The following is a 25898-nucleotide window of genomic DNA, read 5'->3' on the forward strand; positions in this document are numbered from 1 at the left end:
TGTCCCCCTTGAACTGGGGAGCCCCAAACTGGATCCACTAGTCCAGACCTGGCCTCTCCAGGGCAGAGCAGGGCAGAGGGGAAGGATGTTTGGGAAGAGCTGAGCAGCACCAGTGCCCACCAAGTATTTTTGCCTTGTTGGAAGCTTCCCTTCTGTAAGGCAGAAGTCTGAGCAGGGATTGTGCTGTTAATGTCTCATTCACAGTGACTCTTTCATTTGTTTCTTTTGGATTTGGCAGGTTCCTGCATGGGACTGGGAAGAGCTGTGAGCTGCAGCATCCCTCTGGATGCAGAGGGCTTCTCACGGAGGGATGTTCCAGCCTCGCTGAGGAGGATTTGTGGATTTGCACAGGGGGCAGAGATGGAGGCAGGAATCAGCTTTGCAAAGTGAACGCTGCAGCAATGGTGGCTTCCCAGCTGGCTACACAGCCTTTCCACAGCTCCCCAGGGGAGAAGAGGGGATTGTGCCTAAATGGAACCCCCTGGATGTGGCATCTCCTGGAGGAATGTGTGGAGACAGCCTGGGAGTACTGGAGTGTTGTCATGGGGCTGACCTCCATTGTCTGCTTTCTGTTTGCTGCTCTCCCGTAAGTTGAAGGCCTTAAGATGTGCTGGAAGGGGTCCAGAGCAGGGCCAGGAGGAGGAGCAGAGGGCTGGAGCTGCTCTGCTGTGAGCACAGCCTGAGGGAGTTGGGGTTGTGCAGGCTGGAGAGGAGAAGGCTCCCAGGAGACCTCATTGTGGTTTTCCAGGATCTGCAGGGGGCTGCAAGAGAGCTGGGGAGGGACTTGTGAGGGTGTCAGGGAGGGATAGGACTGGGGGGGATGGAGCAGAACTGGAAGTGGGGAGATTGAGATTGGCTGTGAGGAAGAAGTTGTTGGCCAGGAGGGTGGTGAGAGCCTGGCACAGGCTGCCCAGGGAGGTGGTGGCAGCCTCCTGCCTGGAGGTGTTTGCAGCCAGGCTGGAGGTGGCTGTGAGCAACCTGCTGTGGTGTGAGGTGTCCCTGCCCATGGCAGGGGGCTGGGACTGGCTGAGCCTTGAGGTCCCTTCCAGCCCTGACAGTTCTGTAGTTCCAAACAGCCCTCAGATTCAAGCCCCAGTCAGTGAGCTTTTCCCTGGAGCCTTTCCCAACAGCTGCCTTGTCTTGGGTTTTATTTATCTGGAAATGACTTCCTCTTGGATACATTTCCCTCTCTGCATGATGCGGACACAGAGTGTGCCCAGGGAAGCAGCAGTGGTGCTCATGTTTGCACACAAAATATTTGGTGGTTGACAAATGAGCTTGATGGAGTGCTGTGTTGTACTGCCTTGACACTAATCTCTGCCACTTAGAGCAAATGAGAACAAATCACCTCTGCTCCTTTGTCTCCCCCACCCTGGGATGTGGAAGGGCTGGAGATGAGGAAGAAATTCTTTCCAGAGAGGTTGTGGGGACACTGGAACAGGTGGCCCAGGGAGGCTCTGGATGCTCCAGCCCTTGGATCATCCTTGTGGCACCTAGCAAAGGCTACAGCTACCCTTGGGTGCATGACTTGGGACAAAATCATAGAATCATAGAATTGTTAAGGTTGGAAGGGTCCTCAGGGATCATCCAGTTCCAAGCCCCTGCCATGGATGTGAGGAAGAAGTTGTTCCCCAGGAGGGTGGTGAGAGCCTGGCACAGGCTGCCCAGGGAGGTGGTGGAAGCCTCCTGCCTGGAGGTGTTTGCAGCCAGGCTGGAGGTGGCTGTGAGCAACCTGTTGTGGGGTGAGGTGTCCCTGCCCATGGCAGGGGGTTGGAGCTGGCTGAGCCTTGAGCTCCCTTCCTGCCCTGACTATTCTGTGATAGTTGGGATCAAAAGCCACCACTTATGCCTACAGCTCAGAGCATCAAGGGAGCTGCTGGAAAGAAGCATTTGATGCTATGGACACCAGAGCATGCTGAAGGGTTTGAGCATCTGCTCAGGGCCTGGCAGAGGCTGCCCAGGGAGGTGGTGGAGTCCCCAGCCCTGGAGGGGTTCAAGATCCTTGGGGTCCCTTCCAAGCCTGACAGGTCTCTGGAGTTGCTCAGGATCTGTCTGATGGAGTCCTGTTTGGGGTTGCTTCGGAGTCTCCCCTGGGAATTTAAGCAGCAGTTTTCCACCTCAGTAGCTGCCAGCTCAGGATGTGTTACTGCTTCACCATGTTTCTATGTTCAATCATCAAGGTTGGAGAAGACCTTCAAGATCATCAAGTCCAAGCATGACCCAAGGAACAGGACCCAAATAAGGGTGCTTGGTTGGATTTCAGTGTTGTAGAGGCTGCAATCCACAGCAAATGAACCTGAATTGCTTTAAGGGTGTCCAGAAAATGCTTTTTCAGTGCAGGCCACACAAAAGGAGCCTTGCAAGCAGCAACGAGGTTGTGACTGAAGCCTTTTGTTACCTCAGAGTAAGAGCTGGGGAGCTGTAGGAGTCCCCAGACCTGCTCCTTCAAAAGAAGTGGAGTCCTGCCAGGAGAGGTCTCTTGTGCTCAGAGTTTTAGTCTGCCTTTATTTGTGAGAAATGCACTTCTGAGCTTGGGAAACTCTCGGGGGTTGGGGGTTGGGTTTTTTCTTGCTTTTTCCTTTTTTTTCCTTTTTAATTTTATTTTTTCCCTCTTTTCCTTTCTTATTTTTCTTTTCCTTCTTTTTTCCTCTGTCCCTTCTTTTTTTGTCTCTTTTCCTCTTTTTTTTCTCTTTTCCATCTTTTCTTTCCCTTTTCCCCTCATTTCCTTCTTTTTTCCCCCTCATTTCCTTCTTTTTTCCCCCCTCATTTCCTTTTTCCCCCTCATTTCCTTCTTTTTTCCCCCTCATTTCCTTCTTTTTTCCCCCTCATTTCCTTCTTTTTTCCCCTCATTTCCTTCTTTTTCCCCTCATTTCCTTCTTTTTTCCCCTCATTTCCTTCTTTTTTCCCCTCATTTCCTTCTTTTTCCCCTCATTTCCTTCTTTTTTTCCCTCATTTCCTTCTTTTTTTCCCCTCATTTCCTTCTTTTTTTCCCTCATTTCCTTCTTTTTTTCCCCTCATTTCTTTCTTTTTTTCCCCTCATTTCCTTCTTTTTTTCCCCTCATTTCTTTCTTTTTTTCCCCTCTTTTCCTTGTTTCCCCTCTTTTCCTTCTTTTTCCCCCCTCTTTTCCTTCTTTTTCCCCTCTTTTCCTTTTTTTTTTTTTGTCCCCCTTTTCCTTTCTTCCTCCTCTTCCCTGTTTTGTTCCTGATGCTGTGCTTCTGCTGCTGGAATTTCTCCCAGGCAGATCCTGGTCTCCTGGCGCACCGGCAGGGTGGACCAGGCACTGTCCCTGGGCTTCCTGCTGTGCTGGGTGGCTGGAGACCTGACCAATTTTGTGGGCTGCTATTTAACCAATCAACTGCCAATTCAGGTAACTGAGCCATCTGCCTATCTCTGGGGTTTCTCCTGTTCTACCACCTTTGAGGAGTTAATATTGCACAGGGAAGTTCCAACCCGCCCCGTGGCATTGTGCTGCTGGGCAAGCTGCTGGGGGTGCCCTGCTGGAGCTGGGGCTTGGGCTGGGTGATCTTAAGGGGGCTCCAAAAAAGCTGGGGAGGGACTTTTGAGAGTGTCAGGGAGGGATAGGACTGGGGGGGATGGAGCAGAACCAGAAGTGGGGAGATTGAGATTGGCTGTGAGGAAGAAGTTGTTCCCCAGGAGGGTGGTGAGAGCCTGGCACAGGTTGCCCAGGGAGGTGCTGGCAGCCTCCTGCCTGGAGGTGTTTGCAGCCAGGCTGGAGGTGGCTGTGAGCAACCTGCTGTGGGGTGAGGTGTTCCTGCCCATGGCAGGGGGTTGGGACTGGCTGAGCCTTGAGGTCCCTTCCAGCCCTGACAGTTCTGTGATTCTATGAGCTGTCCAGGGAGGGATTTGTGCTGTGCAGCCTGGAGAAGGCTCAACTTTTGCTCCTGTGTCAGCAAGCCCTTGCTGGATGAGGTTTGTGCTGTGCTCACCTGCAGTGTCCTGCCTTGTTCTGTGCTGGTGCTTTGCTCTTTCTCACTCAGCTTATGATTAGGAAGCAAAATTTCCCTGCAGTGAAGGGATTCTGGGATTCTGTTCTCTCCTCCTTTCATCCTGAGCAAGCAAATTCCCTTCTCTTTCAGATGGTCACTGCTGTTTTTTATGTCAGCATGGATATCATCATGATTTCCCAGTTTGTCTACTACAAGCTGAAGAACCAGGAGATGAGGAGATGTAAGGTTTGCAGCTGTTGAGATGCTGGCCATGAAATGCAGCACTCTGCACTCTGCTGTTTTCTGTGGCATTTAAAGACAGAGTTTTTCAGAGGGTTCAAAAACAGAGAGCACCAATTCTGCCTGAAGCTCTTCAGCCTGCTGCTTTTAGCTTGCTTGTGAAAGCCCTGCCCCCTCCTCCTTCCCCCTTGCTCCTCCTCCCTCCTTCTCCCTTGCTCCTCCTCCCTCCTTCTCCCTTGCTGCTCCTCCTCCCTCCTCCCTTTCTCCTCCCTACTTCTCCCTTGCTCCTCGGGTTGGAAGGGATCTTAAAGATCACCCAGTTCCAACCCCCTGCCATGGGCAGGGACACCTCCCACCAGCCTCATCCAGCCTGGCTTTCAACACTGCCATCCTTGGAGCCTCCACAGCTTCTCAGGGCAACCTGTTCCAGTGCCTCAGCACCCTCCAGGGGAAGAATCTCTCCTTAATGCCCAATGTCAATGCAGCTTCCTCCAGCTGGAAGCTGCCCACCCTTGCCCTGTCACTCAGCATCTGTAATTTGTCCTGATGGAGTGTCTGTAAGCATTTCCCCTGCAATGCTCTCAGCTTATATTGACATCAAAATAGGTCTGTGGAATGTGGTTCCACAGTTTAACTTCCTCCATGCTTTCACTATCTCCTTACAGCCATCTAAACCCTTGAGGTCCCTTCCAACCTGGCATTCTAGGATTCATTTCTTGTGTGGTTCAAGTTAGTTTCCTCCATCTTGATTAGAGCAGGGCTCTGTTTGCTCAGAGCTTAAAACATCTTGACATCTTCCTGTGTTTTGTTTCAGTAGGCAAGAGTCTAAAAAAACAGATTTAAGGGGAATTAGATTAAGTGGAGCTGTGTTTCACAGAGTCCTGGCAGTGGCTGCAGACTTCAGCCTAGCAATGGACTACTGAAATGGAAGACAGAGAGCTCTGTTCATGTTGTATCAAATAAAAAACATTAACTCATCCGTCTAAGGCAGGGGAGAAAAAAAAGAGGAGAGTATCAAAAGAATCCATGGTCCAGCAGAGGTAACACAAAGCTGAAGCAAACCAGATGCCTGCCCAGCAGCCTCAGCAGGGGTGAAGCAGATTCATCCAATCTGGAGCTGATAACAGAGCTGGAGATAGGGCAGTGCTGAAGAGATTCCCTTCCTGCTGCCTGCTCCTGGAAGCAAACCCAGCCTGGGGGACATGGTCGCTGCCAGGGCTTGCTCCAGCTGCCTGGGTGGGGAAGGAGGGGAGGAAGGAGTGCTGCTGTGGCTGAGAAGAACTCACAGAGGCAGAGGGTGGTTTGGGTTGGGAAGGCCCTCTCCAGTGCAGCCATTCTCTGACTGCTGCTCTGGAGGACATTTGGCTCAGGGAAGGTCAAGGAAGGGCTCACAAAGGTCTTTTCCAACCAAAAGAATTCCAGGACATAAAACCACAGAATCATTGTGGTTGGGAAAGACCTTTGAGGTCATCAGGTCCAACCTCCTCTAACCCTGCCAAGGCTGGTGCCAAACCATGGCCCTCAGCACCACATCTCTGCAGCTTTTAAACAGCTCCAAGCACTGGCATCCAACCACCTCCCTGGGCAGCCTGTCCCAGTGTTTGAGAACCCTTTTCCTTCTGATATCCAACCTAAACCTGCCCTGGTGCAACTGGAGGCTGTTTCCTCTTGTCGTGCTCCTGCACTGCTACCCTCACTTGTTGCACCCCTTCAAGTGGTCACAGAGCCCAGGAGAGGCAGGCTCACATCACTGCCAAGGGGGAGAGAGATGAAATTAGACCTTTGCATCTGCACTGCACACTAAGAGCCACCTCAAATCAGCAGCAGATGTTTTCAGCTGGTTTGTTTGTATCTCATCCTAGGCAGCAAAAGCCTGAAGAGCCTCTGTGTGACCTGGGTCGTGGTGTGTGGAGCACTCTGTGCAGTTTTACTCTCTCAGCTGCTAGTGAGGAGCCAAGGGCAGAGCACAGTGAGCAAAAGGAGTAATGTAAGTCCTTCCCTGTGCTACTCCTGCACTGAATCCCACTCAGAAGTGGCTGCAATAGTCCTCTGAGCTTTAAAAAGGCAGCTGGGGGGATGGCTCGGAAGGGAGTAGAGGGAGATGGCTTGGAAGGCGTTGGGGGAATGCCTTGGAAGGCATTGGGGGAATGGCTGGGAAGGCAGTGGGGAGAGATGGTTTGTAAGGCAGTGGGGGGATGGCTTGGAAGGCAGTGGGGAGAGATGGCTTGGAAGGCAGTGGGGGGAGATGGCTTGGAAGGCAGTGGGGGGGATGGCTGGGAAGGCAGTGGGGGGAGATGGCTTGGAAGGCAGTGGGGGGGATGGCTTGGAAGGCAGTGGGGGGGGTGGCTGGGAAGGCAGTGGGGGGGTGGCTGGGAAGGCAGTGGGGGGGATGGCTGGGAAGGCAGTGGGGGGGATGGCTTGGAAGACATTGGGGGAATGGCTGGGAAGGCAGTGGGGAGAGATGGTTTGTAAGGCAGTGGGGGGAGATGGCTGAGAAGGCAGTGGGGGGAGATGGCTGGGAAGGCAGTGAGGGGGTGGCTTGGAAGGCAGTGGGGGGGTGGCTTGGAAGGCAGTGGGGGGAGATGGCTGAGAAGGCAGTGGGGGGAGATGGCTGAGAAGGCAGTGGGGGGGATGGCTTGGAAGGCAGTGGGGGGAGATGGCTGGGAAGGCAGTGGGGGGAGATGGCTTGGAAGGCAGTGGGGGGGTGGCTGGGAAGGCGGGGGGGGTGGCTGGGAAGGCAGTGGGGGGGATGGCTTGGAAGGCAGTGGGGGGGTTGGCTGAGAAGGCAGTGGGGGGAGATGGCTGGGAAGGCAGTGGGGGGGTGGCTGGGAAGGCAGTGGGGGGGTGGCTGGGAAGGCAGTGGGGGGGTGGCTGGGAAGGCAGTGGGGGGGGTGGCTGGGAAGGCAGTGGGGGGGGTGGCTGGGAAGGCAGTGGGGGGGAGATGGCTGGGAAGGCAGTGGGGGGAGATGGCTGGGAAGGCAGTGGGGGGGTGGCTGGGAAGGCAGTGGGGGGAGATGGCTGGGAAGGCAGTGGGGGGGTGGCTGGGAAGGCAGTGGGGGGAGATGGCTGGGAAGGCAGTGGGGGGAGATGGCTGAGAAGGCAGTGGGGGGAGATGGCTGGGAAGGCAGTGGGGGGGGTGGCTGGGAAGGCAGGGGGGGGAGATGGCTGGGAAGGCAGTGGGGGGAGATGGCTTGGAAGGCAGTGGGGGGGTTGGCTGAGAAGGCAGTGGGGGGAGATGGCTGGGAAGGCAGTGGGGAGATGGCTGGGAAGGCAGTGGGGGGAGATGGCTTGGAAGGCAGTGGGGGGGTGGCTGGGAAGGCAGTGGGGGGAGATGGCTGGGAAGGCAGTGGGGAGATGGCTTGGAAGGCAGTGGGGGGGATGGCTGGGAAGGCAGTGGGGGGGTGGCTGGGAAGGCAGTGGGGGGGTGGCTGGGAAGGCAGTGGGGGGGTGGCTGGGAAGGCAGGGGGGGGATGGCTGGGAAGGCAGTGGTGGGAGATGGCTGGGAAGGCAGTGGGGGGGTGGCTGGGAAGGCAGGGGGGGGATGGCTGGGAAGGCAGTGGTGGGAGATGGCTGGGAAGGCAGTGGGGGGGTGGCTGGGAAGGCAGTGGGGGGGTGGCTGGGAAGGCAGGGGGGGGGGGGTGGCTGGGAAGGCGGGGGGGGGGGTGGCTGGGAAGGCAGTGGGGGGAGATGGCTGGGAAGGCAGTGGGGGGAGATGGCTGGGAAGGCAGGGGGGGGAGATGGCTTGGAAGGCAGTGGGGGGGTGGCTGGGAAGGCGGGGGGGGGGGTGGCTGGGAAGGCGGGGGGGGGGGTGGCTGGGAAGGCAGGGGGGGGGGCTGTTGTTAACACACAATGTGGCACTCTGGGGATGTTCTAACTGTGGAGCATCCATCCCAAAATAACAGTAATACAAAAGGGGCTGCAAGTGCTTCCGTCAGTGAATTGCTGTGCTCTGGGGCTCATTCCGTCCCCGCGGTCCTCGGGGCCGTGCCGCTGTGTGAGGCAGGCTGCTTGTGCCGGCCTGAAGCGCTGTGGCCACGCCGGCCGGGGCTGCCGAGCCGGCAGAGCCGGCAATCAAAGCGGGGGCCGACAATCGAGCCTGCTGCTGCTGCGGGTGCGGCAGGCGGCTTCACAGGCTCTTCCAGCGAGCCGATGGCCTCCGCGCTAATGCCACTCGAACAATTGTGAGCCAGGCAGCATCACCCAGCAGGGGAGCAGCTTGATTGTTTCACAACACAGCCGGGGTGAGGGAACTCGAAGCAGAAAAGAAAAGGAAACACTCTTTTGTTGTTGTTGTTGTTGCTGCTCTCGTTGCTTTTCGCCAGCCGGGCTGATGGGGCTTTATTTAGTGGCCCTGGCTGCAGTCCTCAGGTTTGGTTGGAGTTATTGTGGGCAGGCTGGGGTTTGTGGAGGGGTTTTTTTGTAGCAGGAGGCCAGGATTGAGAGCAGTGTGGGGTGCTGGAGCCTGGCACTGCTTTTGATCTCAGCCCCGGCTATGACGCAGCAGAGCGCATTGTGTGCGAGGGGAGGATGAAACCCTGTGCTCAGCCTTCTCTCTGCTCATTTGAAGAGCAGCAGTGGACTGCCTTGAAAAGGAGTTCTGCCCAGAAAAAAATCAGCCACTGGACTCTCAGCTGCATCCTCTGAAACACTTGCAGATATGTTTTGTGCCAAAATCCATCTACCTTGGCCCTTTTTTTGTGTGTCTCCTCTTCCCTTCTCAGAGCTCTCTTGATATGATTGAGATGTCAGGCTTCATTTGTGGCTACATCTCCTGTGTCTTCTACCTGGGAAGTCGATTTCCTCAGCTCTATAAAAATGTGAGTAGCTGTTTGGCTGAGTGTCCTTGTGGGCTTCACCAAACTGAATCACAGCGTACCCTCTCCCTCACAGGCTCACAGGATGGCAGGGGTTGGAAGGGACCCAAAGAGATCATCCAGTCCAACCCCCCCTGCCAGAGCAGGACCACAGAACCCAGCACAGGTCACACAGGAGCACATCCAGACAGGGCTGGAAAGGCTCCAGAGCAGGAGACTCCACAACCTCTCTGGGCAGCCTGCTCCAGGGCTCTGTGACCCTCACAGTGACGAATTTCCCCCTTGTGTTGAGGTGGAACCTCCTGTGCTGCAGCTTACATCCATTGCTCCTATCCCAGGGAGCAAGTGAGCAGAGCCTGTCCCCTCCCTCCTGACCCCCAGCCCTCAAGTATTGATAGACATTGATTAAATCCCCTCTAAGTCTTCTCCTCTCCAGACTAAAGAGCCCCAGGTCCCTCAGCCTCTCCTCACCAGGCAGTGCTCAGTCCCCTAATCATCCTCACAGCCCTCTGCTGGACCCTCTCCAGCAGATCCCTGTCCCAGTTTTGGGCAGCCCAAAACTGAAGGCAGGACTCAAGATGAGGTCTCAGCAGGGCAGAGTAGAGGGGGAGGAGAACCTCCCTGGCTCTGCTGGACACAATCTTCTTCATGCACCCCAGGACCCCTTTGGCTTCCTTGGCCCCAGGGCACATTGCTGTCCCATGGAGGGCTTCTTATCCACCAGCACTCCCAGGTCCCTCTCCCCAGGGCTGCTCTCCAGCAGATCCTCTCCCAACCTGCACTACAGATTTCTTTTACACATTTTAACCTTTTTTTGTGTGTGTAAAACCTTCTCTTTTTAGTTCCAAAGAAGATCCACAGCAGGCACCTCTTACCTGCTCTTTGCCCTAGCCATGATGGGGAACTGCACCTACGGACTGAGCCTTGTCCTGAAGATGCCAGCTACCAAATCCTTCCAAGCCCTCTACTTCCTCCACCACCTTCCCTGGCTCATTGGGAGCTTTGGGGTTCTGCTTCTGGATGTTTTTGTATCCTTTTCCTGGTGGATTTTTTCCCCTCCCTCAAGTAAGAAAGTGAAGGTTGTGTCTGCAGCCATCTCAGTCCTTAGCTCTATGAGCCTGTGATCAAATGCAGAGTGACTTCAGGCCCAGGCTGAAGCATCTTGTGCTAATCCTTTCCATATTAAAAGGAAGTCCTTTACCAGGTTTACCTGGACCCCTTCCAGAAGCTCTGATTCCCAGGCACCCCTAGGCCCTGTCTGTCTGATTAAAGTGATTTGCTAAGGCACTGCAATTAGAGCAGGGATGTGCTGGCCCATCCTGGCCTTTGGCTGGACTCTTCAATTACTCTGCCTTTCAGAGGAGCCTCCTGGGGGGCTGTGGGTTTGCAGCCCCACGTTCTGCACAGTGGGATCACAGCACTCCAGTGCTGCACTCAGAGCAGGCTGTGGCTCCTGGCCTCTTTGGGTGGAGGTTGTAGGTTTGTAGCTTTTTCTCTTTCATGAGACCCTTGCAGTTTTCTCTGGCCTGAGCAGGCTGGAGGGCTTCAGAGCTGGGGTGAGTGCTCCATCAGCAAAGCAGTGACTCCTCCTTCCCCTTCCAGCCCCCCACCAAGCTGGAAACAGAAACCAAGCAGCATTTATATACCCCAAACCCTTCCTGAGAATCTGATCTTGAGGACCCTTTCAGGACATTACCTGCATACCTGCAGCTGCCTTTCTCATGATGTGCTCTGACAAAGGAACTTCTAATACTGGCCACAAGCAGCCCTGCCCTGGGACTGCAGAGCCAGGGTGCACATGACTTTCATTTCTGGGTTCCTGGCTTGATTGGAGCCTGAATCCAATCTTGCTCACAGTCCTCCAGTTCAAATTCTATTGAGAACAGATGCCTCCAAATCAGGTTGAGGAGCTTGCAGGAATCTAGGCAGGAATCTAGTGTGAGCTGAAAATGCATGGAGCAGTTGTAATCAAGAGGAGACAAAAGCAGACCTCCTGCTTTGAGAAGCCCTAAAGGTAAAGGAAGTCAGGGCTTGGAAAGGGAGAGCTTCAGTACTGTCTCTTGCCAAGCAGCAGCAGAAGACACAGCAAGCAAACTGGTATGTCCTAGCAGACCAGAGAATGAAGAGCAGGATCACCTGGGCTTTGGAAATCAGAGGAGTTAAGGCCAAAGTGATCATTCCCAAGAGGGAGATGTTTCACAGTGCATCATTTGTGTCCCAGCCTCTGCTCTGAGGAGCAGCTGCACCAATTGCCTCATTCTAGCAGACCTGGTACTTGATAGTGCCAGTAGCTGCAAAGTAAACTCTCGTTTCTCCAGCTCCAAGCCAGGACTGAGAGCTCACTTAACTGTGTCCTCTTCAGTCTTCTTTTGCCTCCATCTGGCAGGGCTGGTTTTGACCAGGTTTAGACACAAATGGGCTCCTGATCACAGCTGGAAGAGCAGCTCCAGCATTACTCAGCGCAGGATCACACTGGGGTTGTCTTGGCTTGCTTGGAGAAGATACCTTGGTCATCCTGTGTGCTTGGTGCCTGCACTTGGCTGCCCAGGAAGCCAGTTGCATGGTGCAATACTGCACCAGGTTGCCCAGAAAGGTGGTGAAGGCTTCAGCCCTGCAGACATTCAGGGTCAAACTTAATGTGGCCCTGTGCAGCCGGCTCTAGTTGGAGGTGTCCCTGCTGACTGCAGGGGGGGTTGGGCAAGATGAGCTTTGAGGGTTCCTTCCAACCTGGTGCATCCTGTGATCCAGCAGGAGGTGTCCAGTTGTCTGGAAAGTGTGAATTGTCCTTCTCCTTGCCAGAGGAGTCTCAAAGCACTGCTCATTGGAGGTACAAACTGGGCAGGATTTTCTTCTCCAGCTGCTGCTTCTCGGTGGGAAGTGGTTGGAGTTTCTCAGGGAGCCACACAGCTTAGGGTTTAATGGGGCCTGAGATGGCACCTTGGTAGCCAGAGGTGTTCAGTCCAGGTTTGCCTGCTGTGGTGGACCTTAGTAGAGCTTTGTTTGATGTGCACAACTACTTAATGTTTCACTCAGAATCACAGAATGGTTTGGGTGGGAAGGGACCCTCCAAGCTCACCCAGTCCAACCCCCCTGCAGCCTGCAGGGACATCTGCAGCTGGAGCAGGCTGCTCACAGCCCCAAACAGCCTGACCCGGAATGGTTCCAGCCATGGGGCAGCTCCTACCTCTCTGAGCAACCTGGGCCAGGCTCTCAGCACCCTCAGTGTCAAACATTTCTTCCTTCTCTCCATGCTGAGTCTCTCAGTTCAAACCATGCCCCCTTGGCCTGTCCCAACAAGCCCTGCTCACAAGTCTGTCCCCAGCTTTCTGCCCAGCCCTTGAAGCACTAAAAGGCCACCAGAAGGTCTCCCTGGAGCCTTCTCTTCCCCAGGCTGCACAACCCCAACCCTCCCAGCCTGGCCCCACAGCAGAGGTGCTCCATCCCCTCCCAGCACTGCTGTGGTCCTTGCAGCCAAGGATGCAAAACTGCCTGCTTGAAAATCAGTTGCTGAGCAGCTCTGCCCTCAGCCTGCAGGCAGCAGCCACCATCCCCAAGTTTCTGAGTGCTGGAGAACTTGTCTGTCAGCCTTCCTCTTTCACCCTGTTCCCACCAGAAGCAAGCAGCTGGTTCTGTGCTGAGCTCAGACAAAGCCCTTTGCCAACCTTTGTGTCCCTATTGTCAAGAGCAGCAGTGCTGGAATCCTCCACCCCTCCTCCTGCTCATTAAGTGGAGCCAGGTTGTTCCCAGCAAGCCTCAGCCAGAGCCAGGCTGTTGTGCACAGCCTCTTCTCTTCCACCTGTTGTGACTTGCAGGGCAGACTCTGGCAGTCCATTATCTTCCCCCTACAAAGCACCAGGCTCTGATGTTTAACTGCAGCCTGCAACCACTGCAAACCTGACCTGAGAGGCAAGCCAGGGCCTGCCCAGCCCAGCAGCCAACTTCTCTGCACACCTGGAACAACTCCCTGCCCTCCCTCTAAAGACTCTTCTTCCCCTCTAAAGATTCCCTCCTCTCCCTGTAGACCCCCCCCTCCTCTCCCTCTGAATCCCCCCTCTCCTCTTACTCTGGACCCTCTCCCCCTTCCTCTCCCTCTGGACCACCCCACCCCCCCCACCCCCCCCCCTGCCTCTGAGCCCTCCCCTCCTCCTCTCTGCCCCCTCCCCTCTTCCACTTTTGTCATTAAGTTGTTCAGTGAAAACACTTTGGATCTACTGCCTCAGTGCCTGGCCTGAGCTTCACTCTCAGCCATCACTTTGGTTGTCTCCTCTTTAGTCTTACACTCCACTTGTCTCCACTTCCATCTTAAGTTGCACACACTCACAACCCCCCCTGAAATTCAGCCTTGAGAAGCAAATTAGTTTCTGTGGGAAAAGGGCAGGAGGGGATCCTGCCCCTTGCCTCTGCTCTGCTGAGACCTCCCCTCCAGCCCTGCCTCCAGCTCTGCTGTCCCCAGCAGAAGGACTCAGAGCTGCTGGGGAGAGGCCAGAGGAGGCCACAGAGATGCTGCCAGGGCTGGAGCAGCTCTGCTGTCAGCACAGGCTGAGGGAGCTGGGGCTGTGCAGCCTGCAGAGGAGAAGGCTCCAGGGGCTCCTCAGAGCTGCTGCCAGGACCTGAAGGGATCCTGCAGGAAGGCTGCAGAGAGACTTTTGCTGAGGGGGTCTGAGCCAGGCCAAGGGGAAATGGTTTGGAGCTGAGGCAGAGCAGGGTTAGAGTGGAGCTGAGGAAGAAGTTGTTCAGCAGGAGGGAGCTGAGGCTCTGGCACAGGCTGCCCAGGGAGGCTGTGGCTGCCTGCAGCCTGGGGGTGCTCAGGGCAAGGTTGGATGAGACCTTGAGCAGCAGAGTCTAGCTGGGAGGTGTCCCTTGCAAGAGAAGGGTGAGGGAATAAAAGATATCTCCCAGTGTCTTTGAGCCCTGAAACCAAGAGGACCTCAAGTCCTGAGTGAGATATTTTGTGTTCCTGTTGCCTTTTTTAGCACACTGCAACTAAAATGTGATCAAAGATTAGTGCTGGGAAGTGCTGGAAGCAAGCATGAAGTCAGGGCTGGGGAAGGCTCTGTGCTAATGGAAGGAATTCCACAGCTGGGATGCAGTCCCTGGATAATGCTTCCAGCCCAGCACAGGGATTAGACACAGCAAGGTCTAAGCTTTCCTCTGCAGGCTGCGGTGTGCAGAGCCTGTGCCAGGCCTGACTCGGTTCATGGCTTGGGGCTGCTGGGGTTGGAAGCAGCTGCTGCAGAGCCTCCCTCTCTGGTGCCAGTTGATGACTTCCTTACCCACAGGGGCAGGTGACTCTGCAGTTCATCCTCTACCACCAGCACAAGGAGGAGGCACAGCCTGCTCTGCTGGCACTGGAGGTGGAGCCCTTGCTGGTGACGGAGGAGGCTGCTTAGAGGCAGGCTGGATGCCTCCTGGTGGCTCCATTGGACTTCCCTCTTGGATTTCCCTCTTGGATTTCCCTCTTGGATGACTTCAGCAAAGAGTTAAACTTCCATTTCTAATTTCTTTCTTTTTTAGGAGACCAACTTACTCCTTACTCATTGATGTTGTCACTAATTGATCTTAATGCAAAGGAGAAGCTAATCACACTGCATTTCATCCTTGCTGTGCTTGGAGCTGGGGGGTCCTGGGGAGGAGCAGCTGAGGGAGCTGGGGGTGTTGAGCCTGGAGCAGAGGAGGCTGAGGGAGACCTCATTGCTCTCTGCAGCTCCCTGAGAGGAGGCTGCAGAGAGGTGGGGGTTGGGCTCTTCTCTCTGGTCTCGGGTGACAGAATGAGAAGAAATGGCCTCAGGCTGAGCCAGGGGAGGGTTAGGTTGGAGATTGGGAACAATTTCTTTGCTGCAAGAGTGGTCAGGGCCTGGCACAGGCTGCCCTGGGAGGTGGTGGAGTCCCCAGCCCTGGAGGGGTTCCAGAAACCTGTGGCCATGGCACCTGGGGAGATGGTTTAGTGTCCATGGTGGGGTTGGGTTGAAGGTTGGACTGGATGAGCTTCTGTGGTCCTGGGGCAGACACCATTTGGCTTCCTGCTGCTTGTTTGCCTTTATACTCTCTGGTTTTGAGCTGTTTCTCTGCAATGTGAGGCCAGGCTGAGAGAGTTGGGGTTGTTCAGCCTGGAGAAGAGAAGGCTCCAAGGAGACCTTTCAGCAGGATTTGAAGGGGGCTACAGGAGAACTGGAGAGGGACTTTTGACCAAGGCATGGAGGGACAGCTTGAGGGATGGTAGCTTCAAACTGGATTTAGATGAGACATGAGGAGTAAATTCTTCCCCTTGAGGGTGGTGAGACATTGGCACAGGTTGCCCAGAGAGGTTTTTGAGGCTCCAAGCCTGGGGGTGTCCAAAGCCAGGCTGGGTAAGGCTCAGAGCAGCCTGGGCTGGTGAGAAGTGTCCCTGCCCATGACAGGGGCTCTGGAACTGGATGATCTGTAAGATCCCTTCCAACCCACACCAGTCAGGGATTCTCTGCATATGGAAGTCACAGTGACTGAGCTGTTTGCCATCAGGAGGTGGTTATGGGATGGCTGTTTGGTTTGAGATGAGCCTATACAGCTTCTGCACAGTGTGACTGCTTCCAAACCAAGGGATCAGCTTCTCCTTGTGCCCCAGCCTGGAGTCCCAACCTGCTCAGTCCCCTTGCTCTGTGTGGTAAGATTTGACCTTTCTGTGGGTTGTTGGTTTTATTTTCTTCAGTCCTACTCAATTTTGTTTGCAGCAGAAGAAAACAACAACAGCAAAACCCCCAACCCCCAAAACATCCTGTAATGAAATCACTCAGGATCCATTATTGATGCAGAAGCAGAAGCCTGCTGTAAGCTGGCAGCAGCCTCATTGCAGAGGATTCTTTTTAAGCATTTAAACATCAATATTTGTGTGTTCCAGGGATTAGAGCTGCTCCATGTCAGCATCTCCCCTAGAAAAGGCTTCTGGTCCAACATCCATTTTCTTTGCAAGCTTCTGGTCTAGCCAAGTGAAGAAAAAAAAAGGGGGGGGGGGAGGGAAGGAGGGGAGAAAGGTCTGGAGGCTGCACCTTGCAGTTGTGGATTTTCTTTGCAATCCTCTGTTGGGTTTGGGGAAACCTGTAATAACATGTTCTAGAGAAGCAGAGCCAGCAGGGCCAGGGAGGGGATTCGCCCCTCTGCTCCACTCTGCTCAGACTCCTCCTGGAGCTCTGTGTCCAGTTCTGGAGCCTCTGTGCCAGGAAGGCTCTGGAGGGGCTGGAAGGTGTCCAGAGCAGGGCCAGGAGGAGGAGCAGAGGGCTGGAGCTGCTCTGCTGTGAGCACAGCCTGAGGGAGTTGGGGTTGTGCAGGCTGGAGAGGAGAAGGCTCCCAGGAGACCTCCTTGTGGCCTTCCAGGATCTGCAGGGGGCTGCAAGAAAGCTGGGGAGGGACTTTGGAGGGTGTCAGGGAGGGATAGGACTGGGGGGGGTGGAGCAAAACTAGAAATGGGGAGATTGAGATTGGCTGTGAGGAAGAAGTTGTTGGCCAGGAGGGTGGTGAGAGCCTGGCACAGGCTGCCCAGGGAGGTGGTGGCAGCCTCCTGCCTGGAGGTGTTTGCAGCCAGGCTGGGCTGGGTGGTCTTGGAGGGCTTTTCCAACTCAGTGATTCTATGAATTGTCAAGGGAGGAGTGACTGAAGCAGTGGATTAGGTGCTAGTGACACAAGGTGCCATAGATGGATAAATCCATGCCAGTGGCCAGTTCTGGGCTCCCCAGTTCAAGAGAGACACAGAAGCACTGGAGAGAGTCCAGGGGAGGCTGCAAAGCTGCTGAGGGGCCTGGAGCAGCTCTGTGAGGAGCAGAGGCTGAGAGCCCTGGGGCTGAGAGCCTGCAGAAGAGCAGCCCCAGAGGGGAGCTGAAGGCTGGGGGGCAAGAGGCTGGGGCCAGGCTCTGCTCAGTGGGGCTCAGGGACAGCACAAGGGGCACAAAGTGGCAGCCAGGAGGCTCCATGTGAGCAGGAGGAGAAAGCTGTTCGGTGTGAGGGTGCTGGAGGGATGGAACCTTGAGTTACTGCTTCACAATGCAGGTGGAATTTGTCCTTCCAGGCTGATGTCCTCTTTGCTCCTTGTGCTCCTATTTTGGGATGCTTTCATGGTCCTATTCTGGGGCTGCTGCTGTGTGTTAGAAGAGCCAGGCACAGGCTGCAGCAAGAGCCTGTGCTTGAGTCTGAGCTCCTGATCACCTCCTTGCTCATCTCAGGCAGGGGACTCCAGCTTCTCTGACAGCTTTGCGGGGTGGGAGGGAGGCAAAAGTGTCTTAATCTCCTCTCTTTCTGCTGCTAATTCTTCCCTCCTGCTGCTTGTAATCCACGATTAGCAGCATTGTCTGCTCATTTGGTTGTCATAACTATCATGGCAATCTCATTAAGGGAAGGAAACATCTGAAAGGGCTGCAGGGCTTTGTTTTTGAGCAAATTAATCAACTCATTGAGCCCATGGAGGAGTTCATCATCTGCAGAAGGTTCTTCCAGCCCTGGCTATGACCTGGGGAGGAGCTTTGAGCTCTTGTTTCACTTGTTTCTTGGGGAGGAACATTGATCTGTCCTCAATTCACCACTTTTGGCTGTCTCTTGGAGTTGGAAGTTACTGGGTTGGAGTTTTTCTTGTTCAATCCATGCACATTTTCACTGACAAACCCAACCCCAAATGTGTTCTTGGTTTGAAGGAAAGAGAAGTTGGTTCATGCTGGCTGGAAGCTTCCACTGTTGGCTGCTCCAACCTCCTCTTCCCTCTGCTCCTCACCAGCTAGCAGCTCGTGGAAGCCACCAAAGGTCCTCCCACAAGGTTTTCAGCACACCACCACTGGGTGGGAGAGGAAGGGAAGTGTTCAGAGCTGTGCCAAAAGCACCATGAGTGGTTTGGATGTGGTGCTTGGGGCTATGGTTCAGGGGTGAACCTCGTAGAGTAGGGTTCTGGGTTGGACTTGGTGCTCCTGAGGGTCTTAACCAGCCTGAATGTTTCTGTGGTTCTATGAGAAGTGGCCTCCTGCTGTTGGAGGCTCTCCAGCTGACCTCATCCACCCCAATAATGTTCTCAGGACTGGGTTTGCCACAGCCTGCAAGCCCCTCCCCAGTGGTGCCTGGAGCTGGGTGTTGTGGTCCCTTCTGTAGCCTCAGAGAATCACAGAATCCTTCTGGTTGGAAGAGACCTTGAAGATCATCCAGTCCAAGCCTTAGCCCAGCGCTGCCAGCTCACCACGGAGCCATGGCCCTCAGCACCACATCTCCACAGCTCCTGGGGACTCCACCACTGCCCTGGGCAGCCTGGGCCAGGCCTTGACAACCCTCCTGGGGCAGAAATTGTTCCTCATGTCCAACCCGAAGCTCCCCTGGGGCAGCTTGAGGCCATTTCCTCTTACTCTATCATTTGTTCCTTGGGAGCAGAGCCCAACCTCCCCCTGGCTGCAGCCTCCTCTCAGGGAGCTGCAGAGAGCCAGGAGGTCTCCCTCAGCCTCCTCCTCTCCAGGCTGAACATCCCCAGGGCCCTCAGCTGCTCCTCCCCAGCCCTGCTCTCCAGACCCTTCAGCTTCATTGCCCTTCTCTGGCCCTGCTCCAGCCCTCAATGTCCTCTTTGAAGTGAGGGCTCTTCCTCTATGGCAATGCCAGTGGAATGCCTCATCCTCTGCTGCTCCTTGGTGCTCTGCTTCCCTTTAACAAGGCATCCATTGCCCTCATCCTTCCTCTGTGCATCAGCCCCGGGGCCCTGAGTCCACAAATGGGCACTGGCAGAGCCCCCAGGATGTGCCAGGCCTGCTCAGGACAGCATCCCCTGCTCTGCAGGGCAAAGCCACAAGCCCCTAGTCCCAACCCAGGCAGGGTCAGTCCCACCAGATGGAGCAGTTGCTGCCCCATTGCTGCTGGGCTGTGAAGCCCCAAACATCCTGAAGACCTCAGAGCTTCCATCCCCCAACCCTGCCCCTGCAGACCATCCCCACCAAGCCTCCTGGCTGACCTCAGGGTGTAAATCCAGAACAAACCAGCCTCTCATCTGCTCCTTTGCTTTGCTTCTTGGCAGCTCTTCATCCTCTGAGTGTGCCCAAGCCTCTGTGCAGGACTTCTTTACCTTTGCCACACAGGCTGGGCATGAGGAGCTGCAAAGTGAGGGGTTTTCACCTGTTTTGGCCTAAATGCCAAAGGAAGGCTCAGCCTGAGCTCTAGATCAGAGTCACAGAATGGTAGGGGTTGGAAGAGACCTCTGGAGATCATCCAGTCCAACCCCCCCTGCCAAGGCAGGGTCACCTTGAGAAGGTCCCACAGGAGCACCTCCAGGTGGATTTTGAGTGTCAGCAGAGATGGAGACTCCACCACCTCTCTGGGCAGCCTGCTCCAGGGCTCCAGCAGCATTAAGTTAAAGAAGGCACTTGGGGACATGGCTTAGTGGCCATGGTGGTGTTGGGTTGATGCTTGGACTCAATGATCTTAGAGAGGTTTGCCAGGGGAGACCTTAGAGCAGCTTTTCAGCACCTGAGGGGCTCCAGGAGAGCTGGGGAGGGACTCTGGACAAGGGCTGGGAGTGCCAGGATGAGGAACAATGGCTTTGAGCTGGGAGAGGAGAGACTGAGACTGGAGAGGAGGAAGAGGTTCCTGGCAGTGAGGGTGGGGAGAGCCTGGCACAGGCTGCCCAGGGAGGCTGTGGCTGCCTCCTGCCTGGAGGTGTTCAGGGGCAGTCTGGATGAGGTCCTGAGCACCCTGTGCTGGTGGGAGGGGTCCCTGCCCATGGCAGGGGGCTGGAGCTGGATGAGCTTTGAGGTTCCTTCCAAGCCAAACCCTTCTATGATTCTCCACCACATCAACTGAGGCTCAGTTTAGGTATGGGATGATCTGAAAGGACTCAGAAGGGGGATCTGCCCTGCACCAAGGTCTCCAGGTCTCCAATGCCAGCCCCAGTTGCTGTGGACAAGCAGCATTTAGTTTGGCACAGGTTTTAATACCCCTTCCAGATGGCTTCAACTTCCCCCTGCCAGCAGCTCTCAGCTCCATCTCCCTCCCCAGGGCAGACAAATCATTTGAGCTCTGCTCTGACCCCTGATGGAACCAACAACAAATCAAACCCGAGCCCTGTGGCTCCCACTGCTGTGTGAAGGTGCCCCAAGCACAGAGCTGGGCACAGGTTTTATTGGAAGCCTTCTTGATTCAATATTTTCACTTCAAAACCACAGGCATGTGATGGGGGGGCAGGGAGTGGTGACCTGCCTGCTGATGTGATTTGGGGTGGCACTCTGAGGAGAGGCTCTGGAGCATTTAATCTTTATGTAAAAGAGCTGTCAGAAAGCCAATAAATGTTGAGGGTGATGAGAACCTCAGACAGAAGGATTTTGGTTGTGGTGGTTGCTGTTGATGTCTTCTGACAAGGGCATCCTTAAGGCAGAGGAACAGCTCAAGCTGCTGGGCTTCAGAGTCGCTCTGATGGCTCAGACAGCAAAGGGAGCCTTGGACAAGGAGGGAGGGAGGGAGGGAAGGACAGATGGGTGGAGGGAGGGAGAAAGGAGTGGATGGATGGAAAGTGTAGAGGGAAGGAGAGAGGAAGGGAGGGATGGATGGAAGAAGGGAGCGGGGCATGGAGGGAGGGAAGCATGGAGGGCTGGAGGAAGGGAGGGCTGGAGGAAGGAGGATGGTGGGAGGGAGAGATGGATAGAGGGGGGACAGAGACAGGGAGGGAGTGAGGGGATGACCTCCGCAACTTCTCAGTGGCAGGATGGCTCTGTCCTGCCTTTGCTGTGGTGTTAGTGTTGGGTTTTTCACTTGGGGCTAAGCTCAGACTTTATACACCTGCCCCCTGCCCCTCTCCATGGTCAGTATGGGCAGCATGGGCTGGGAGGGAAGTGGGGGGAGCATGGGCAGGAGGGGAAGCATGGGCAGTGTAGGCATGGACAACATGAGCAGCACAGGCTGAGAGGGCAGCGTGGGCAGCGTGGGCTGGGAGGGCAGCATGGGCTGGGAGGGCAGTGTGGGCAGTGTGGGCTGGGAGGGCAGTGTGGGCAGTGTGGGCTGGGAGGGCAGTGTGGGCAGCGTGGGCTGGGAAGGCAGCGTGGGCTGGGAGGGCAGTGTGGGCAGTGTGGGCTGGGAGGGCAGTGTGGGCAGCATGGGCAGCGTGGGCTGGGAGGGCAGCGTGGGCAGCGTGGGCTGGGAGGGCAGCATGGGCTGGGAGGGCAGTGTGGGCAGTGTGGGCTGGGAGGGCAGCATGGGCTGGGAGGGCAGCGTGGGCTGGGAGGGCAGTGTGGGCAGCGTGGGCTGGGAGGGCAGCATGGGCTGGGAGGGCAGTGTGGGCAGCGTGGGCTGGGAGGGCAGCATGGGCTGGGAGGGCAGTGTGGGCAGTGTGGGCTGGGAGGGCAGTGTGGGCAGTGTGGGCTGGGAGGGCAGCGTGGGCTGGGAGGGCAGTGTGGGCTGGGAGGGCAGTGTGGGCAGTGTGGGCAGCATGGGCAGCATGGGCTGGGAGGGCAGTGTGGGCAGTGTGGGCAGCGTGGGCTGGGAGGGCAGTGTGGGCTGGGAGGGCAGTGTGGGCAGCGTGGGCAGCATGGGCAGCGTGGGCTGGGAGGGCAGTGTGGGCTGGGAGGGCAGTGTGGGCAGCGTGGGCAGCATGGGCAGCGTGGGCTGGGAGGGCAGTGTGGGCTGGGAGGGCAGTGTGGGCAGTGTGGGCTGGGAGGGCAGTGTGGGCTGGGAGGGCAGTGTGGGCAGCGTGGGCTGGGAGGGCAGTGTGGGCAGCGTGGGCAGCATGAGCAGCTGCAGGCAGCAGGAGCAGTCTGCACAGCACAAGCACCACTGGCAGCGTGGCCATCACGGGCAGGGTGGCTGCTGGAGCTGTGTTCTTCCCCTGCAGCCTCCAGCAGCTCCTGGGCAGCACCCATGGCAGCTCCTGGGCAGCACCCATGGCAGCTCCTGGGCAGCACCCATGGCAGCTCCTGGGCAGCACCCATGGCAGCTCCCAGCACAGCACCAGCTGGGCAGGGTTTGACTCCTGCAAGTGAGTTTGGGTAGAAGGAGGTTTGGGGGCTCCCAGAGCAGGAGCTCCTCGTCGCCATCTCGTATCACCAGAGTCAGTGCCAGTTCTTGGGGGAGCGGGTGGGGATGTCTGAGGTGTCCCAAGAAGAGCAGGCAGTGCAGGGCAAGCTCACCTCTAATTAATTGCAGTAATTGTTTCGGCAGATCAATGCCTGTCCTTGACCTCAAAGCACAGCTGAAGCCATTAGGGGAGCGCTAAACAGGAGATGAGCCCTGACAGATCCGAGGCAAACCACGGCCATCGAACCCGGCAGCAGGCAGCAGGAGCTGTGATTACATCCAGAGGCAGCCCTGTGGTTGGACTCAAATACCCCAGCTGCCATCGCAGGCTTCTCCACAGCTGATTCACTGAGGAGCCTCTCAGACTCCCCACCCAGGCCCTCCGGTCAGCAGCAGCTCTCCCCAGTAGAAAAAAGGGGTTTGGAGCTCTGCTGCTTGGGACTCAAAGAGCTGGAATGAGACAATCATGGATGGGTTGGGTGGAAAGGGACCTTCCAAGGCCACCTAGTCCAAACCCCTGCAGGGACATCTGCAGCTAGAGCAGGCTGCTCACAGCCCCAAACAACCTGGCCTGGAATGGTTCCAGCCACGGGGCAGCTCCTACCTCTCTGAGCAGCCAGGGCCAGGCTCTCACCACCCTCAGGGGCAAACACTTCTTCCTTCTCTCCACTCTGAGTCTCCCTCTTTCAGTTCAAACCATCCCCCCAATAGGCCCTGCTCTGAAGTCTGTCCCCAACTTCTGTCCCCTTGAAGCACTGCAAGGCCACCAGAAGCTCTCCCTGGAGCCTTCTCTTCCCCAGGCTGACCAAGCCCAGCCCTCCCAGCCTGGTCCCACAGCAGAGAGCTTCCAGCCCTGCCAGCACTGCTGTGGCCTCCCCTGGCCCTGGCCCTGTCTGTGCTGAGGGCTCCAGAGCTGCCTCAGCACTGCAGGGGAGGTCTGAGCAGAGCAGAGCAGAGCAGAGGGGCAGAATCCCCTCCCTGCCCCAGCTGCCCACCCTGCTGGGGCTCAGCCCAGAGCAGGCTGGGCCTGGGCTGGCAGGCTGCCCTCCAGCTCTGCACCCACCAAGCACTTGGTGCACGATGAAAACAGAGCCACCTGCATCATGCTGCTGAGAGTCCTGCTGGGACAGCAGCCAGGGAAGAGGCTGGACCCTGGGGATCCCTCAGCTTGCTCCTGAAGATGCCCTCCATGGGCTGCAGTCCCTTGCTGAGCACTTGAGGCTCCCCTGTGCTGTCTGCTCCTCCCCACAGCTCCCACCTCTGCCTTCCTGCCCCCCAGGTGGGGCACAAGCTGTGGCAGTGCCCTTGGTGCGCCCAGAGGCAAGTCTGAGGCAGAGCCTCTCTGCCCCCCAGCCCTTGGCAGGAGCTGTTCCCATCAGCTTCTCCCTGCTAGCAGCAGCCCCTGGCTGTGCCAAGCTGCCCTGAGCTTCAGGCAGTGCCTGAGTGAGCAGGGCCTGAGCTGGGCAGGGCCAGCACCCAGCAGAGCTGCTGCTGGCCTCACCCGAACCGGGACGATCCTCCATCCAGCAGCACTCTCCGGTCTGGGCTGCTCGGCAGCAGGAAGGTTTTTCATTTCCAGTCCCAGAGGTGCCGTCGTTAGCGCATGCTGATCATTCCTCTTTAGTCTAAATTAATTAAACGACACAGGCTCCATTGTCTGAAACAAATGGGGATCGTTTTACACCGTGTAGAGCAGGCAGCGACGAGAACCTGTGATCCTTCTGCGGAAGTGTGGGCAAGCAACGTCCTTGCGGCAGTCCTGGGCTCTCCCTTCCATCCCCGTGTCCGGTGTACCCCACACCGACTCCGCAGCCAGCAGGGGGGATGCACAGCCCAGGGTCGTGCCCAGCGCCGTCAGCACCAGGGTCCCGAGCCCAGCCTTTATCCGAAACGTGAGGAAACCAACCCGAAGCTGTGCCCAGCTCGGTGGAAAGCAGCAGCAGATGAAGGCTGCTGCGGTTCGCAGCCTGCATCAGAGGAGCGTTCCGCGGTGGGATCGGCAGCCCTGCCCTCACCCCCGGGCGGGCGGTGATGCCTCTGGGGTGCAGCAAGCGTGGGCAGCAGGTCGAGGGAGGGTCTCTTCCTCTTCTGCTCTGCCCTGCTGAGGCCACAGCTGGAGTACTGGGGTCAGTTCTGGGCTCCTCAGGAGAGGCAGAGAACTGCTGAAGAGAGTCCAGCAGAGGCTACATCGCAGCATGCCCAGCACCCCCAGAGCTCCAGGACCCCCAACATCTCAGCACCTCCACAACCCCTCAGTGCCTCCAGCATGTCCAACAACCCCAGCACCCCCAGAACTTCCAGCCCTCCATCACCCTCACCATCCCCAGCTCTCCTAGCACCCTCCAGAATCCCAGCATCCACCACCCCCAGAACCTCCAGCACCTCAGTTCAGCACCTCCAACATCTAACCACCCTCCAGCACCTCCAAGATCCCCAGCAGTTCAGCAATCACACCACCACCTCCATCCAGCACCCCCAAACCCCCTAGCATCCCCAACAGTTCAACACCTCCAACACTCTCAGCATCCGATCACCTCATCACCCCCAACATCCCCAGCAGCACCACCACCACCTCCAGCATCCCCAAACCCCCCCGGCACCCCGAGCACTCCTGAAACCAGCATCACCCCCAACAGTTCAGCATCTCTAACACTCTTAACCTCCAATCACCCCCATCACCTCCAACATCCCCAGCAGTCCAGCATCCCCAACACCACCACCATCTCCAGCACCCCCAAAGCCCCCCAGCACCCCTGAAACCTGCAGCACCCCCAAAAACAGCATCACCCCCAACAGTTCAGCACCTCCAGCTCTCTCAGCCTCTAATCACCCCCCATCACCTCCAACATCCCCAGCGCCCCCAGCATCTCCATTACTCCGGCATCCTCATTACCCCCAACACCCCCCCAGGACCCCCGGTGGTCGATGCCTGGTGCTGGGCTCCTGGGAGCTGTGCTGGGAGCTCCCTCCCCAGCCGGCAGAGCCTTCTGCACAAGCCAAGGGCAGGTGTGAGGAGCGAGGGCCAGCAGAGAAGTGAGGGATTGGCAGGAATCGATGCCGGGGAGGCAGAGGAAGGAGAGGCCCCAGCTTCTAAAGGAGTGGAGCACATTTCATCTCCGCTCCCTAGCCCCAGCCCTGCAGGACCCCCACTCCCGGGGCGCTTTCAAGCGCGGCCGCCCCTCCTCCGCCCGCACGGCGTTTGAAGGCGCCGCGGGAGGACGGGGCTCTCTCTGAAGCCCGAGTTTCAAGCGAAGAGACAATTCCCTGCCCCTGCTCAGAGGCATCAGCTTGAAAGCCCTTCAGAAACTCCACCGGATCGGCCTCGCTTCCCTTCCCGAGGGCGCCGGCGTCCCGCCCCGCCGGCACCGCGCTCGCCCGCCCGGCTTTATGCTCCGGCGGAGGCAGGGAGCGGTGGTGGGGAAGCTCAGCAGCATCGAGAGAAGCCTTCTCTTGCTTCCCTCCTCTTTAAATGAATCAGAAGAGAAGAAAAAGATAACTTCTTGCCTTTTATTTTTTTCCCCCTGACAACCTATTTAAAGCCATGGCAGCGTTTCCTGCTCCCGCGTCCTCCTGGGGCTCCTCCTCCCCACCAAGGCAAGAAGCCCTGGGAAGGGCTCTCACAGAATGGTAGGGGGTTGGAAGGGAGATCATTGAGACCAGACCCCTCCCCGCCACCCCTTGCCAGGGCAGGGTCACCTAGAGGAGATCACACAGGAACACATCCAGGCAGGTCTAGAAGCTCTCCACACCAGGAGACTCCACAACCTCTCTGGGCAGTCTGCTCCAGGCCTCCAGCACCCTCACACCTAACAACTTTCTCCTCCTGCTCACATGGAACCTCCTGGCTGCCACTTTGTGCCCCTTGCCCCTTGGTCTGTCCCTTGGCACCACTGAGCAGAGCCTGGACCC

The 25898-nt window shown here is 56.7% G+C and overlaps 1 protein-coding gene across 2 annotated transcripts; it reads left to right on the forward strand.

Annotated features, from left to right (window-relative positions):
* Nucleotides 1-297: 297 nt before the first annotated feature.
* SLC66A1L (solute carrier family 66 member 1 like) lies at nt 298-22308 on the forward strand. Of its 2 annotated transcripts, none has more exons than XM_054166835.1 (7): nt 298-586; nt 3239-3368; nt 4099-4189; nt 6051-6175; nt 8910-9005; nt 9845-10030; nt 22165-22308. In XM_054166835.1, exons 1-7 carry the CDS (start codon nt 402-404, stop codon nt 22186-22188), a joined length of 837 nt encoding a protein of 278 aa, XP_054022810.1. In that variant the 5' UTR covers nt 298-401; the 3' UTR covers nt 22189-22308. The 2 variants fall into 2 exon arrangements, with proteins under 2 accessions (XP_054022810.1, XP_009908316.1); XM_009910014.2 differs by lacking the exon at nt 22165-22308 and adding an exon at nt 14288-14662.
* Nucleotides 22309-25898: the final 3590 nt, after the last annotated feature.

This window comes from Dryobates pubescens, chromosome 13, assembly GCF_014839835.1.
Source record: "Dryobates pubescens isolate bDryPub1 chromosome 13, bDryPub1.pri, whole genome shotgun sequence".
NCBI classification, from domain to species: Eukaryota; Metazoa; Chordata; class Aves; order Piciformes; family Picidae; genus Dryobates; species Dryobates pubescens.

Bases quoted from the DNA above. Each gene is read 5' to 3' on its own strand.
- SLC66A1L (XM_009910014.2), top strand. From the start codon at position 402: ATGGTGGCTTCCCAGCTGGCTACACAGCCTTTCCACAGCTCCCCAGGG. The intron at 3,369-4,098 runs GTAACTGAGCCA...CTTCTCTTTCAG, and splicing joins CCAATCAACTGCCAATTCAG to ATGGTCACTGCTGTTTTTTA. The intron at 10,031-14,287 runs GTATCCTTTTCC...CCACAGGGGCAG, and splicing joins TTCTGCTTCTGGATGTTTTT to GTGACTCTGCAGTTCATCCT.